The sequence below is a fragment of the Larimichthys crocea genome, chromosome XVI (genome assembly GCF_000972845.2).
Source record: "Larimichthys crocea isolate SSNF chromosome XVI, L_crocea_2.0, whole genome shotgun sequence".
NCBI lineage: Eukaryota > Metazoa > Chordata > Actinopteri > Sciaenidae > Larimichthys > Larimichthys crocea.
In genome coordinates, this window is record NC_040026.1 from 10,153,775 (window position 1) to 10,168,019 (window position 14,245).

The 14,245-nt window shown below is 37.7% G+C and overlaps 1 protein-coding gene across 3 annotated transcripts; it reads right to left on the minus strand.

Moving 5' to 3' along the window:
* Window positions 1-327: 327 nt before the first annotated feature.
* Window positions 328-7,302, minus strand: abi3b (ABI family, member 3b). 3 transcript variants are annotated; one of them, XM_027289480.1, is made up of 8 exons: window positions 7,008-7,302; window positions 6,265-6,432; window positions 5,678-5,857; window positions 5,404-5,474; window positions 3,629-4,735; window positions 3,040-3,082; window positions 2,699-2,945; window positions 328-2,548 (listed from the first exon to the last, which is right to left on the minus strand). In XM_027289480.1, the coding sequence occupies exons 1-5, from the start codon at window positions 7,149-7,151 to the stop codon at window positions 4,273-4,275; spliced, it is 1,026 nt and encodes a 341-aa protein (XP_027145281.1). In that variant the 5' UTR covers window positions 7,152-7,302; the 3' UTR covers window positions 328-2,548; window positions 2,699-2,945; window positions 3,040-3,082; window positions 3,629-4,272. The 3 variants fall into 3 exon arrangements, with proteins under 3 accessions (XP_027145281.1, XP_027145282.1, XP_027145280.1); XM_027289481.1 differs by lacking the exon at window positions 3,040-3,082 and having other exon boundaries at window positions 2,699-2,803; window positions 3,769-4,735; XM_027289479.1 differs by having other exon boundaries at window positions 3,040-4,735.
* Between the last annotated feature and the right edge of the window lie 6,943 nt (window positions 7,303-14,245).

Below are 14,245 nucleotides of genomic sequence, written 5' to 3' on the forward strand. Positions count from 1 at the left end.
ATACTATTTTTCAAAACACACAGAAATGACACAAAGTGCGTCCTCAGAGTTTGTTGTCAGTTAAAATGGAGTTTAGCTGCTAGAAGCCTGGCCTAACCTCTGTGGCTGTGGGTGGTTACAGGTGGTGGGTGAAGATGGTGGGGTCGGAGGTCCTGTGGATGTGCTCCAGTGGGGTGCCAGAGGCAGCGTTATTGGATACATCTCGTAGGCAGGTGGCGCGCCCCCTGGCCATACACAAGTCAGCTTGGGGTCAAACTGCATGAAAGTAAAGTAAAATTATACTACAGTGTATTTCAGAATAGTTTTACAGTGTGTACTTGGTATTTTAAATCGTATATAGTATATAAGTACATATGAGCCTGAATCTCTAGATTACTAACTTTAGAAACAGGTGATTTTGGTAAAGCATGCTCCTCCTACATGTTAGGAGTAATTAATAGACAAATTGTTTGAATCTATGTTTTGATTTGTTTGTAGTGATCCATGACTGTAGTGAGGGCTCACGCACCAGTGAGTATGGTGGTGGGAGATCCACAGTGCTGTACCGAGGAGGGAATCTGTCGTAATATCTGCCCTCTTCTGCCTGATCCTCAGGCAAAGATATTGTATGGACTACTGAAGATGTGCTGCCATGTTGCGTCGTTGGCATGGTGATGTCACGTGTTCCTCTTGTCTTTTTTGTTTTCAGATATAAGCAGAAGAGTACCACAGCTATGGCCATCCCCAAGACTGGGAATCTAGGAACACATTTCCATAATTTCAATGCTTAATCGTTTTGTGTTTCAAGTCAGCAATTCCCCTCCTGAAATGTATGACTTTGACTTTATTTGATTACTTACAGGTATCCAAAGACAGTCCCAAGCACACTCATGGCTGCAATTATGTCAACCTGCTGACATTACTGTGAGGAAAGGAAGACATGGCAGCAGATACAACAATACAATTATGTGAAATATGGACTTTTATTGGCAGTATGATATGAAAACTTATGAGGCAAACCAAGCAATCACCCACAATTGCAAAAGCAATTGATTGTTTTGTTGTCATGGAGAAGCTAGCAATACATAAAATATCAGATTTAACAGTATACAGAATAACAGAATCATACAAAAACAGATAAGCAGTCTTTTCTGAATAGAAACAAAGTCTTTGGACATGTAGACCGAAATCAACAAGTGGGTGTGCGATTACATCACAGGATATGATAATGTGTCAGCCTTTACATCTTAGTTTACGAGAACAATAATGAGACTTTGATTGTTCCAGTGACCCTGCAGCTGTTCGCTAACCATAATGTTGTTGTTTTTTTAACTGAAAATGACTTAGAAGTGTACAACTAGAAATCTTAAATCAAGATGTAAGGAGCTCATGAAGTAGCAGGAAAGGCCGGCATATTGTTTGACTTTGACTATACTGTCTGAGTTCAACAACTGACCATGGACCTTCATCCTGTAAATCTGCTCATTACAGGTGTAAGTAAAACAAATTTGAAACACATAGTTCTAACTTTCGTTACCCCGATGACACAGAATCAGAGGCCAAACAGATTTTATTTAATCATTATATTACAATGAGATGAGTCCTTACCTTATTTAAGAATCCAAAACATACAGAAACTGTCCTGATCTATGGGTTGCTATCAAAAGATAATGTGTCACTTGGGGAAGTAGACAACGTGAAGAGCTTTTACAGCATTATTGTCTTTTTTAAAGACACAGGACTTAGAGGTGTGTTCGGTTCACATTTCTTGTGCATGTTAAACAAAGTCATTCATAAAACAATTTAATTCTTTGTTTACTATAGCAAACCGTTTAAAACGGCATTCCTCAGGGGTCAGTTATTAGACCACTCTTGCTCTGCACTGGCCAAATTCTGGTAAAACATACAAGTGGTTGGTAGATTTGCTTCACTGAGCAATAAAAACAAAAACAATGATCTCCAAATAGGGAATTCTGAATTCATAGCACTGTGCAGCACAAAACTCTCTATCTTTCTACTTTGTTATTGACAAAACAAAACTGAACACTTGTTTGGGTACATTTTATTTGTACTTATTTTATTTAGTAAATTATATACACTAAAAAGTAATGTGAGTAATGAGTGTTATTCAAACATGTAAACAATAAGCAGCTAAATGTGGCTCTTGTTCAAACTGTGACCACAGGCATGCTGTACATATGGAGTGTTTAGTCATTAGTGAGTTTTTTACTGGGTTGTGTTTGTTAGTTGTAGTTGTAATAGTTGTATCAATCAAATAAAGATTCTCCTTCAACATAGTGTATTGTACACATATGTCCCAAATGAAACATATAACCATTAAATGTATGGCAAATGAAACAATCGATCAGAAAACTAGTGTTTGAAAATAATTTCACAACATAATTGCAACGTCAAAATCTGAAAGAAGAAAAAAAAAGAAGAGTATATTTAGGATAACAGGGTATTTGAAGTGGAGGTGGAGGAAGATGAAGCAGAATCAGGGTTGCTCTGAGTACGCTGGGGGGTCTGTGTATGATGGTGGTGGGTCTAGACAGGATGATGGTTCAAGCTGGAATAAAGAGAAGAGGAGATATTTAATTACAGAGAAGAATGATTCAATTTAGATGCCAATGACAACATCTTTGACACATTGTAGAAGATTTTCAAAATTAAGTTGAGCAGAAATAAATTACATATTAAATGTAATACAGTGCTGTACCCTGTATGGAGGAGGTGGGCTGGAATTTCTTGAGGAGTACATTAGAGGATCTCTGTGATGACTTTGAAAATATGCTTCATATATGTCCATTACTTCCTCATCCTCCTGCTCCTCCCCATATATGGGGATGACATATACAGATGGAGAGTTATTGGACCTCAGGGACCAGCCTTCTGCTTCTCTGCGTTTCTTTGCATAACGGCAGCATAAAATCCACAGAACGATACAAAAACACAACAAGGGAATCCTGAAATAAAGGACAGCTTATCTGTACCACAGCATATATATAATGAGGTATAAAAACAAATGTTAACATGCTGAGAACAGCGGAAATAACTTACTCAATCATAAGATAAAACATGACCATGACAGGTATATTTTCACCTGAGGAAAATGAAAGAAGCAAACGATGAGGCCTTGTCATTCAAGAGGACAGATCTGATTTTAAACTGAGGACTCTAACTCTAGCTTATTGTTTGTCATGCAATTTTATGTTGTGTTTTACAATACATTTATACATGGAGAGTTCAAAGGTAGCTCTTTATCTTGTTATCTATCCTGAAATCACAGAGACATAAAAAAGAAGACAGATGTAATGACTGCAGAAAGCTGCACAATCCTATAATTTATACAAAACACAGTAGATTTAGATCTTACTCGCACAGTCAACTTTGTCTACATAACACTATAATTAGTTAAAGTTAAAGTTAAAACTGCACAGGATGCATGTTTTATGAGATGTTGCAACATAACAGGTTATAGACTTGAGTTCGGCTCGACAAACATTTCTATTTTTGATGTACGATGAAGCTGTTCCTCTAGCTTTAGGCCAAGACTGGACAAACATAACAACAAAGAACATGATTAAACAAGTTTGGATATACTGCCCCTGACTAATTTAATATTTTCCATGCTGAAAATAAATCTTACCTTCAAGTACAAGTCATGTGGTGCAGGTTAAGTAGAGTGTAGACTTGAAACAGAATTTTTTATAGCCTCATTGACCTGTTTAAAGTAGCAGAACTTACTGAGGTTACAGTCGGTGACGTAAACAACTTATCATCACTTACCACACAGCAGAATGGGCTAAAGGCCACTCGCTGTTAGGGCAGCTCTTACTGACACATTGTAATAAACAACACAAAGATGTAATAAAAAATAGAAATCACAAAGCAGGACAAAAAAAGAGGATAACAAGGAAACCTGAGTCCTTGTTGCAGCTTGTTACTTAGGAATGCAGTTGAAGTGTTGTTGGAACATGTTGGAAGCATCTCTGTTGCAGCTCTGTTTTACTTTGAAGAAGGAATTTCTGTCCCAGAAAAAAAAACATTTGAGGCTCACACTGTGCCATTCAACAAAAATGAAACAGCTCAAGGTTAAACCACGACACATGCTTTTTTAAGCTTTTATTTATGCTGAGCTATGATCTCACAACAGGCCCGAAAATGTTTCCCATGCGGCACATGTTTCACGTTGTCACCTAGCGCCCTGCTTACATTGTTAACTTCCAGTTATATAAAACACCTGAGTTACACTAGGTAGAATAAAATCATCCAATAATGGGAGCTATAAGGTTACCATAGAGGTGGAGGTGGAGGAGCTGGTGGCACAACACCAGAGGTGCCACTGTGAAGGGGTGGTGGTGGAGGTGGAGGAGGAGGCGGAGAACCAGCTCCTGATACCGATAGAGGGGGAGGAGGAGGAGGACCAGCTCCAGATACTGGAGGAGGTGGAGGAGGAAGAGGGGAACCTCCCACTGCAGGAGGAGGTGGAGGTGGCGGCGGGTACATGCCATTTGACGGAGAGATTGGTGGTGGTGGTGGGGGGAGACATGTGGGTGAGGTCAAGTTGGGTGGAGGAGGGAGGCCAGTGTCCATGGAGGAAGGGGGAGGTGGTGGCGGTGGAGGAGAAGCAGCCATATTGGGGTCTAAATTGGCAGTAGTAGGGAAAGGAGGAGGCAGGTTGTCACTGGAGGGGTTGGAGACAGTTTGCAAGGTGGGGACTGAAGGTGGAGGCACCGCGATCCCAAGATTGGATCTGCATTTTAAGACAAAAGGAAAATATACCATCAGCTACTATCATGACATCCTGATTGATACAACTTAACAAATCAAATATTATATATTAATTAGTGAGCTTTTTTTGACAGAGCCAGGCTAGGTGTTTCCCCCTGTTTCAAGTCTTTATGCTAAGCTAAGCTAACTGGCTGCTGGCTGGGTGGTATGAATCTTTTTGTCTAAGTAAGAAAAAGATTTCACCCAAAAAATATGAAACAATTCCTCTAAAGAAATTCACATTTTGTAATTCTCCTTCTCATTCAATGTAAAGATTGAACACAATTCCTTAGGTTAAGATAGAATATTGCAACATAATGTTGGATATATATAATGCTGTAGGGAGATCTGGACAGAGCGAGGCTAGCTTTTTCCCCTTGTTTCCAGTCGTTATGCTGCTGCTTAATATTTAATAATCAGACGTGATCACGGCATTAATCTTCTCATTTAACTCTCAGCAGAAAAGCAAATGAGTATGTTCCTAAAATGCTGAATCCAAAATAAAGAAACATTCAGACCATCAGACATGATCATAAAGTGTAGTGATGTTAGACATTTTTCCCATGTTAACATAATAATTTGTAGTGTTGTGTGTTTGAACATAATAACAGTATGTGACAAAAAGGACAAAGGAGAACTTTGTCTACATACACAGAGATGTCTCCAATGCTCTGTAAGCTGTCTGCGGTCCCTGCTCTCTTTCTGGGCTCCGGCTCAACAACCTGTTGTGAAAAGATAGATGAAGGTAAAAAAGATGGCATAAGCACATATCTACACCACAGTCAGCCATACCGTACATCACCCTGGATTACACTGGCAATACACAATAGAAAAAGGGGGAATTGTATTATACATCCTTAATCTAATAGCAAATAATGAAAGGTGTGTGGATTCAAACTCTGTTTCCAATTAATCTCCAATTTACCTGGAAACAATGTCCAATGGAGTCCAAGATGGAGAATGATATTGGCACTCTGGCATAGCTTTTCTCTGGCTCCTTGCCTGAAGGTGGTGGGGTCAAAAGCTTGGCACGGATCCTGTTTTTGGTAGTAGTGAAAGCGCCAATCTCTCTCCTGGATACTTTCTCGAAGTGGATAGCTGCAGCCTGAATTAGAGCACAGCATGCGTGAACAGCCTCCATCAACATTAGAAGAACAAGAACTCCATTTTCACATGATTCGTTCCCCTTGAGAGTCTCTTATAAAGATATGGCAAGGAGACAACAAATGGAGCATAGCAACCAAAGTGACCAAAGATAAAAGGTACAACAGATGACCTGCAACTGCAACAAATATAGCAACCGGTTACAGTTAAAGTTAAATACTGTTGTTCAGTAAACAAAGACACAAATCATTTTGTACAAACAACAGAATCTAGTTTCGTTGCCTACAGCAATGACTTTGGTGAAATCAGAAACAAAAATAGCTGGATTTCTTGGATGTCATTCTGTTATTTTATCACTTTTGCTTTAGATATTTTGAGTCACTGTCTTGGGTGATAGGTATTTCTCACCAATGACAGCAGGTTGACTGAGGACTCCATATCTTTTATCTGCATGGCCTGCGTGTCCAGCAGCCTCAGCATGGTGCTGGCCAGACTGTTGATCTGGTAGGTGACACTGGCCAGTGACTGGGCAGCCAAAGCTTTGGACTCTTCAACAGCCTTCGTTGGATCCTCTGCCTGCAGGATTTTATTTATTTATTTACCAAGTTAGGTTATTCAGAAGAAGTACTGAGATCGTTTACTGAATTAGAAGCAGTAATTATATATCTGACTCAAGTAAAAATGTTAACTTTAAAATGTACTTAGCATTAAACATAAAAGGACTCCTTCTGCAAAATATCTACGCTCGTTTTATATATATATATATATATATATATGTGTGTGTGTGTGTGTGTGTGTGTGTGTATGTATGTATTTAATTTAAAGGAATGCATCATATTTTTACACATATCATATGTGTACATGTTAATTTTTATTACCTGATTAAAAGCTATCAACTAAAGCTGATGAATGTAGTGGAGTTAAACTGTTCACTCTGATATGAAATTGAGTTGAAGTGTAGCAGAAAATGGAAATACCCAAGTAAAGTGCAAGTACCTGAACTGTACTCAGAACTCTACTTATGTGCAGTGCAGATGTTACATTCCACCTCTGGTAAAATGCTGATGAAAATCTAAATTTCTCGAAAATATCAAACTATCATAAAGTTGAGCTTTTAGAGGACAACTGTGTTTTATATGAGCATTACTCACCTGAAGGTAATTGTTTTCGCAGTAATCTGCCACTCGGAGGAGGTTGCTGTGGTTATCAACAAGACCCTTCCTGGCAGCTGGAGCCTCTTGTAATATCTGAGAAATAACTTCAGAAAAGTTCTTTTGCTCCGTCATTTCTCCCATTTTTGGTGCCGCTTTCAAACCCTTTAACGATTTACTTGCACAACCTGTGGAGGATGTGGAAGAATTTTCCAAGAGTCTGTCGAGGCAGGGAGGTGTTTGGACGGCGATGAACGCGGAATTACCGCAGGGTAAAGATTTTCACCGCCTCACAGCAGCTGGTTCCAGGGCAGGGCTACAGTAGCTGTAAGACATCCACTGAAGCTGATCAGGTACCATCTGTCTCTTGAGGAAAGATCATTTATTATTAAAATATACTGTTTACATAGACAATAACATACATGATAAATTATAAGATATGATACCAGATGTATATCACATCTCATGAGCGTCCATGACACTTGCATTATTCATAAATACCACCAGGGGTCAGTGCGCTCTAGAGAAAGAACCTTTTTTAAGGCCTGCTGTGTAGCTGAAGCTTATTATACTCTGGATTGTGAATGTTGATGATGAAAGACAGTAGTGTAGCCAACCAGTGAGAGGTTCATAAATAAATTGTAGTGTTTAGATGAACTCAGCTGCACTTGGATTATGTGGAACATTGTTATACATTTACAAAGTGTTGAGGATATTTTGTATAAACAATTTGAATTCCACCATCCTTGATTGTGTCTGTGTGAGGGCAAAGGTTCACCATGGCCTGACTCCAATTTTTAAAGAGGATTTTGTTGGCCATATGCGTAAGCGCACGTGAATGGTCTGGTTGAATGTAATAAATGTGTTGTGCACATGTTTGGCCATGTGTCAGTTTATCAGGAGGCATTTCAGGCTGTCTAGCACTCACTGAATTCAGTCATGTGAGAAACCAAAATAAAATGGTATCTTCTGGATATGGCCCAGTAGTTATACAGGACTATAAAGTAATAAAAGAATATGACTAAGGATCACAGTGGAAACTCTTTCGGGGGGGCATTTTATTCCTCTGTATGTAAGCTGACAGTAAGCAGATGACAGAAAACATGTAGTCAGAGAGGGGCAACAGCAACAAAGGGACAATATTGCAGTTCATGGTTGGCACCATATGGATCACTTGGGCAACCCCTTTTTTCTACCTTTTTAGCCTGGTTTGTGGTGCAGCTCTGACAATAGCAATATTAATCTTTAGTTTATTTGAAATAGCTCAACAATTGGATGGCCATGAAACCTTGCACAGACATTATTGATCCCCAGAGGATGAATACTAAAATATCTTAGCAACTATTGAGTGAATTAAATAAAATTGAGTGTAGGCATGCCCACTATATGTTTAATTGTAGCACTGGTAATCATTTAACTCATCTAGCACCATCACCAGGTCAAAATGTTTACGTGTCCAAAGCTAATAAACTTATAACATCCCCATCAGCCTCAGTAGCACTTGGAGTTTAGTGCTAATTAGCAAATGTTAGCATGCTAACTCGCTAATCTAAGAAAGTGTGCATGGTAAACATTGTACATAATATATAATTCTCATTGTGAGCATTAAGCTTAGAGTAGCACTGTGTGAAAAATAAGAAGCTAAATCTTAACTTAGACACGGCAAGAAGATAACCACTTCAGTAGACTTTTTCAAATGTTTTGCATTTTTTGGAGAAACTTTTTTTATTTCTTCTTACTCCATTAAATGTGGGCACCAAATCTCACTAAGCTTACACCCTAATGATGAAGAAGAAAATAATTAGCTAATGTTCTTTTTAAATGATCTGATAATTGTTCCCTTGAGCCACAGTCCTTCTTTGAAAGTAATCCAAACTTTATCAGGTTTGACATGATTGATAGTATAATCAATGAATCACTGGAAATGGCTGGTTAACAGCACTGTTATCAGCTTATGTGACTTATATTACACAATCATCAGGATCATTATGTACTGAGATTACTTTCCTCTTTCTTTTAGTTCTTTATTGGACATTAATGTTCTCTTTGCTCTGCACAATCTGGAATTATAACTATAATAATAAGATAAGATACAAATAATTAAGCTTTTTACAATATTAATAATGCTGATGTTATAATTATGCCCTTTTGCTACCTTTTGCTTAAGTTGTACAAACCCTTCATTACTGGATTGACTCACATTTATTTTTGTGCATGTCGACACAATTTACGCATCTAGTGTCTTGTATTGTGCAGAAATATACATTCTCTGACAATGACAAATAGCTGTAATTCTGTCCATTGCTTATGTTGTTCTGCATGATTTAATGCAGCTGGTAATATATACTCACTAACATGATTCAACACTCTGTACCCAGAAAACAGACATGGCCTAATGATATAATATACTGTAGAGACACCTACTGTAGAACAATCTATACTTACCTCCCTGTCATCTCACTGACCTCAGACATTATGTCATTTTCTTCCTGAACCTCAAACGTGCCACCAAAGTTTTGTAACCCTCAATCACCTGTTTAATCATCATTCCTCACTCATGTAAACCTATTCCTTTCTTGTGATGCATTATTTATCCCTTGGAATCTCAGTATTGGAGAGGTTACATTTATGGAAAGTCTTTGTTAATCAACAAATTCATTGTGTTTATCCCGGATCGTTTTATCACTTTATCCCTGCTATAGATTAGCGGCATTGAAATCCAATGTGCATGAGTCAGGAAAGCACGAACAGCACGCTGCTGTTTTATGGTCTTGTTTACACAGCCACACTATCCAAGTGTGATACTGTCTGGAAATGCCTGTTGCGAAACATGACTTTTACCCTGAAATAAAGTTATTATTTAGACAAAGGTGTGAAAGACTCTCTCAGATGAAATATCAAACAAGCAGGGTTGTTTTCTTTGTAACCATAGTAAAGACGAAAATATTCTCTTTTATATCTAATTTAACAGATGAACTATCTCACATTTTTAAAAATGGCAGACTCCAGGCCAGACTTATGATATTAAAAATCTCCCTCCAATATAAATGTTGTATGGAGGAGGCTTCATAGATTTTTATTTGTCTTGTCTCGTAAAACCAACCAACCATATTTCCCTTCATTGTCACTGACCAAAGCGCAACACAAAAAACCCCACAGGGTACTTCAAACAAACCCTGTTTTAATATTCTTGGGAATCACATTATTAATTTGAACAAACACAAAGACAGAACAATAATTTATATGTATTATCTTAACTATGGCGAAAAAAGAGAGCATTACACAGGTTCTTGTTAAAGGATAGATGTGTACAGTTTGATTACAGCCTCTGATCTGCTACCAAGATTCACTATTGACTGTCAATGGTCAGGTCAGGTAAATTATGTTTACATTTTGAAATTTATATATCATAAACAGAGCCTATAGGGTGAGTACTGAGAAGCTTTGAATTAACAGTTTGTTGTTACTCCTTAAATCCTGATCCTAAATAGATTAAAGGTCCAGTGTGTACGATTTAGGAGTATCTATTAGCAGGAATTGAATAAAATATTAATTTGTATTTTTTCATCTGTGTATAATCACCTGAAAGTAAGAATTATTGTTTTATAATGAGTCCTTTATATCTACAGTGAGAGCAGGTCCTCTTCCACGCAGTCTGCCATGTTGAACGGCCATTTTGATACAGTAGCCCTGAAACCAAACCAAACCAAACACTGATCTAAATATGACATTTTACCTTTAATGTGAATTGTTCCTACATGCTTAGAAGAAAAACTCTGGCTGGTTGCAATTTGCAGTTTCACTTATAGGTGCCACTAAATCCTACACACTGGACCTGGACCTGAAAAAAATAAATTGAAAACTATCTACCAATCTAATCACTTCTTACTGACTATGGGAATAACTGCTGGTTCTTTTAGAATTATAAACTTGATATATTAAGGGCAGGGCATATATATTATAAATGTATAAATGAATGAATCTAAATTGGAATGTTAGTTGTGTACATGCAGATGAAGTTATTCGAAATGTATGTGAAGAAACTGGACACTGCAAGAGTTAACATGTCATCTTCTATTCTACAGTACACAAACACACACAACCATGTCCAATGATGTGCAACATATGCCTGTTTGTGAAGATTGGATGTTCAGGGCCATCACAGCTTCTCCACACTTCACAGATTTCCATTAAAGGAAAAGCCAGATTCAATTATTGTGCTGGAGACTGCAGGAAAACTACATTGTCAGGCAAACTCACACAGACACGCACACAGGCACACACAGATACAATAAGGAATCAGTTAACACTTTTTGTGGCCAGCTTTATTGTCTCTGGTCTCACACAACTGTGAACTCAATTCCAGTTAGTCTTCAGGCACTTGCTGCCCTTATCGCAAACTTTTATCAGTTTTTAAACCACCAGCTCTGAAAAACATAATAAAAATATCCTATTTCTTTTCTCATCAAAGGTATGAAATTATTTTTGGCATAAGATTATCAATCTGACCTGACACTATCGTGACAAGGCTCGTGTGTCAAGTCAGCAACTTTTCACACTTACCATTACTTGATCACTTCATCACAACACTCCATCCACCCCCATCAGCCCAGCTAGGATATAATCTGTCAATAAGTAGCTAACTCACACAATGGCGTTTCACAGGTCAAGCATGTGCCTTGCGTTTCCACAGAAATCAGCATGTGTGCATATATAAACCTTGGAGATATGTTGGAGATATCCATTATCTCTCTTATGATACGTGGTACATGCTTCGTGAATATCTAAGGTGACTTATCTCAGCTTGATTGAAGCAGATCTCAGATCACAGGGCGTCAGCTGCTGGACAGTGTGGTGTGATGTTAATCTGGTGATCCAAAGCCGTACTCACCGTGACCCTGAACCACTCATGTAATAGGTATCACTGTTTCATTGGGAGGTGATGATGACTCCCCTTGCCTTGACCTGACAAACACCACTCAGTTGAACAAATTGAATCTCAGTTCTGATCAAGCAGAAACTTCAAACTTTAAAGAGATCACATGACAGTCAGTATTTTCGTGTTAATTCACTTCTTTTACTTGTGGAATTTAACTTTAGCATCAAACGTGTTGCAAGGAATCATAATAGGCTAAAGGCTCAACCTTGTGTTAGTTAGACCAAGTTCTCTCGAGTTCAATTACCTCAAAAGTAAAATGTCAGCATCATTAAAATGTCTTTATCTGTTCCAGATAGTCTATTGAACCTTATTAAACCATAAGTATTAAAATACTGCAATCACACAAATAGTTTATCAGTTTATCATTGAAAGCTATAAATCAACATAGCTGCTGATTGATCGAGCTGCAGCTATGAATTTAACTGTCAAACAATTAGACATGTCTGATGTAATGGCTGCCCAATTGTTAGGAAAAAAAAGAAATGCACACTTCAAAGTTATACTGAAAAGGTAAATCAAACTCTCAAGATGAATGTTTTTCACTTTTTTTTAGTCATTAAGATTTATGATCCCCTCCTCATAAAATATAAGATCACTCATTTGAACTAAATGTTTTATGGCCTCATTTAGTCATTCTGAATTACCTTACTCAGTAGCTTAAAGACACATTCATTGGTTTCGTAACAGTGCTAAAAACTGGCAGCTAACTGGCTGTTTTCAAAGTCATCATGGTTCACACTTGAGAATACTTGAATTTCAATATCAGCTGGGAGTTGAAAGGAAAATTTGGTTTTGGCTGTAACAAAATCAGAGAGGAAACTCCAGTGGATTGTTTAACAATGAAGTCACCACAGGAAGTTTACATGTGGAATGATTGAATGGGTATTTGAGGGCTACAAAACCACTGAGAAATAAATAATATAAATACTTTTGTAATTGTTATAAAAATTAGGATTATACTGGGCTACAGATGCTTTAACTCTTATAGAGAGTGTGTGTGTATTCTGTCTTTTGCATATCTCATGTACTTCCCTTATCTGGGACGTGCTCTTCCTTAGAAATTCTCATAACAGTAATTACTCAGAAACATAAATTCTCATTAGTAGTATTATTCCAGGAAAATGTTGTGAGACAAAAATGTCGAACAAGGGGGTAAAAAAACCTTTTTTTTCTGTCATTTGTTTAACTCTTGTTTAAAGTTTAACTCATTCTGCTAATTATAAGCTGATTCAGTCAGAGTCAGGTGAATGATCAGCTGGTTCGCAGTCACAGATTTTAACAGTGTGTGAACATGGTGTCATAAAGGATAAATGGGGTTAGAAGATAAATGTGACGGGAAACAAAACAGATTTTAATCCTTTAAAATCAAAAGTGCCAGTGCTCAGCTAGTCACACTGAGGCTAGACTCACTTGCTCTGAACACAGTATTTGTTATAATGACTGACACCTATAGGATTGGTGGAGCTAACCATGTCCCAGGATCACACTCATGGCTCTGTAGCTCCACAGAATTAGAGAGACATCTGTCATACTGAAACCTTTGACACGTCTGCCAATGACAAAACAGTGTGTAACAATGCCTTCATGTTGTAGAAATTCTAAAAACGCTGTAACAATGGAACAATATATATATGGTAGGGGTTGCTTGTATTGACGAACACGCAGAGAATCATCATCAACTTGTTCATTGTTTTAGTTTTACAGCATGCGATTTTAATGTCACCACTCTCAGTGTTATTTTCAGCTGCAGAACACACAGGTTTCACAGAAATAGCTCTTTAGTCTTTGTAAAGGACCTTTTTCAGTCCTGGGTGATTTGGCAACACCTGTCACCCGTGGCAACAGAAAGTGCAGTGTAATATTACACAACAGGCTACGCAATCTAATTTCTTGTATTTCTCAAGTAGACTAGTTAGGCAATCTGAATCCCACATAGAAAGGGCATACAGGTAAAGCAGAATGGCTGCAGAAAAACCATAAATAAGAAAACACAATGGGATATAATTTTATTATCATCAATCAGTTTGAATGATTATACCTTCAAAAGGTCATAAAGTAATACAGGTTTGAGTATGCCAAAACATACTATATTATGTACAGAATATGATTTATTATTCCTTCATTAAATTTGCTATACCCTCATATAACTGCCCTCAGAGTATTCCAGGAAAATGAGCTAGTGTAACAGCCCAATTTGGGATTAAGAGCGACTCAGTAAATTTGGTTTGTTTACTCAGTAATTATGGCAAGGAAGTGCACACATGATTCTTATTCCCTAAAGTGGAGGAAAAAAACAGCT

Bases quoted from the DNA above. Each gene is read 5' to 3' on its own strand.
- abi3b (XM_027289481.1), bottom strand. From the start codon at position 7,151: ATGGGAGAAATGACGGAGCAAAAGAACTTTTCTGAAGTTATTTCTCAG. The intron at 5,858-6,264 runs GTGAGAAATACC...GCTCTAATTCAG, and splicing joins CAGTCAACCTGCTGTCATTG to GCTGCAGCTATCCACTTCGA. The intron at 4,736-5,403 runs GTATGTAGACAA...CTTAAAATGCAG, and splicing joins AGCATTGGAGACATCTCTGT to ATCCAATCTTGGGATCGCGG.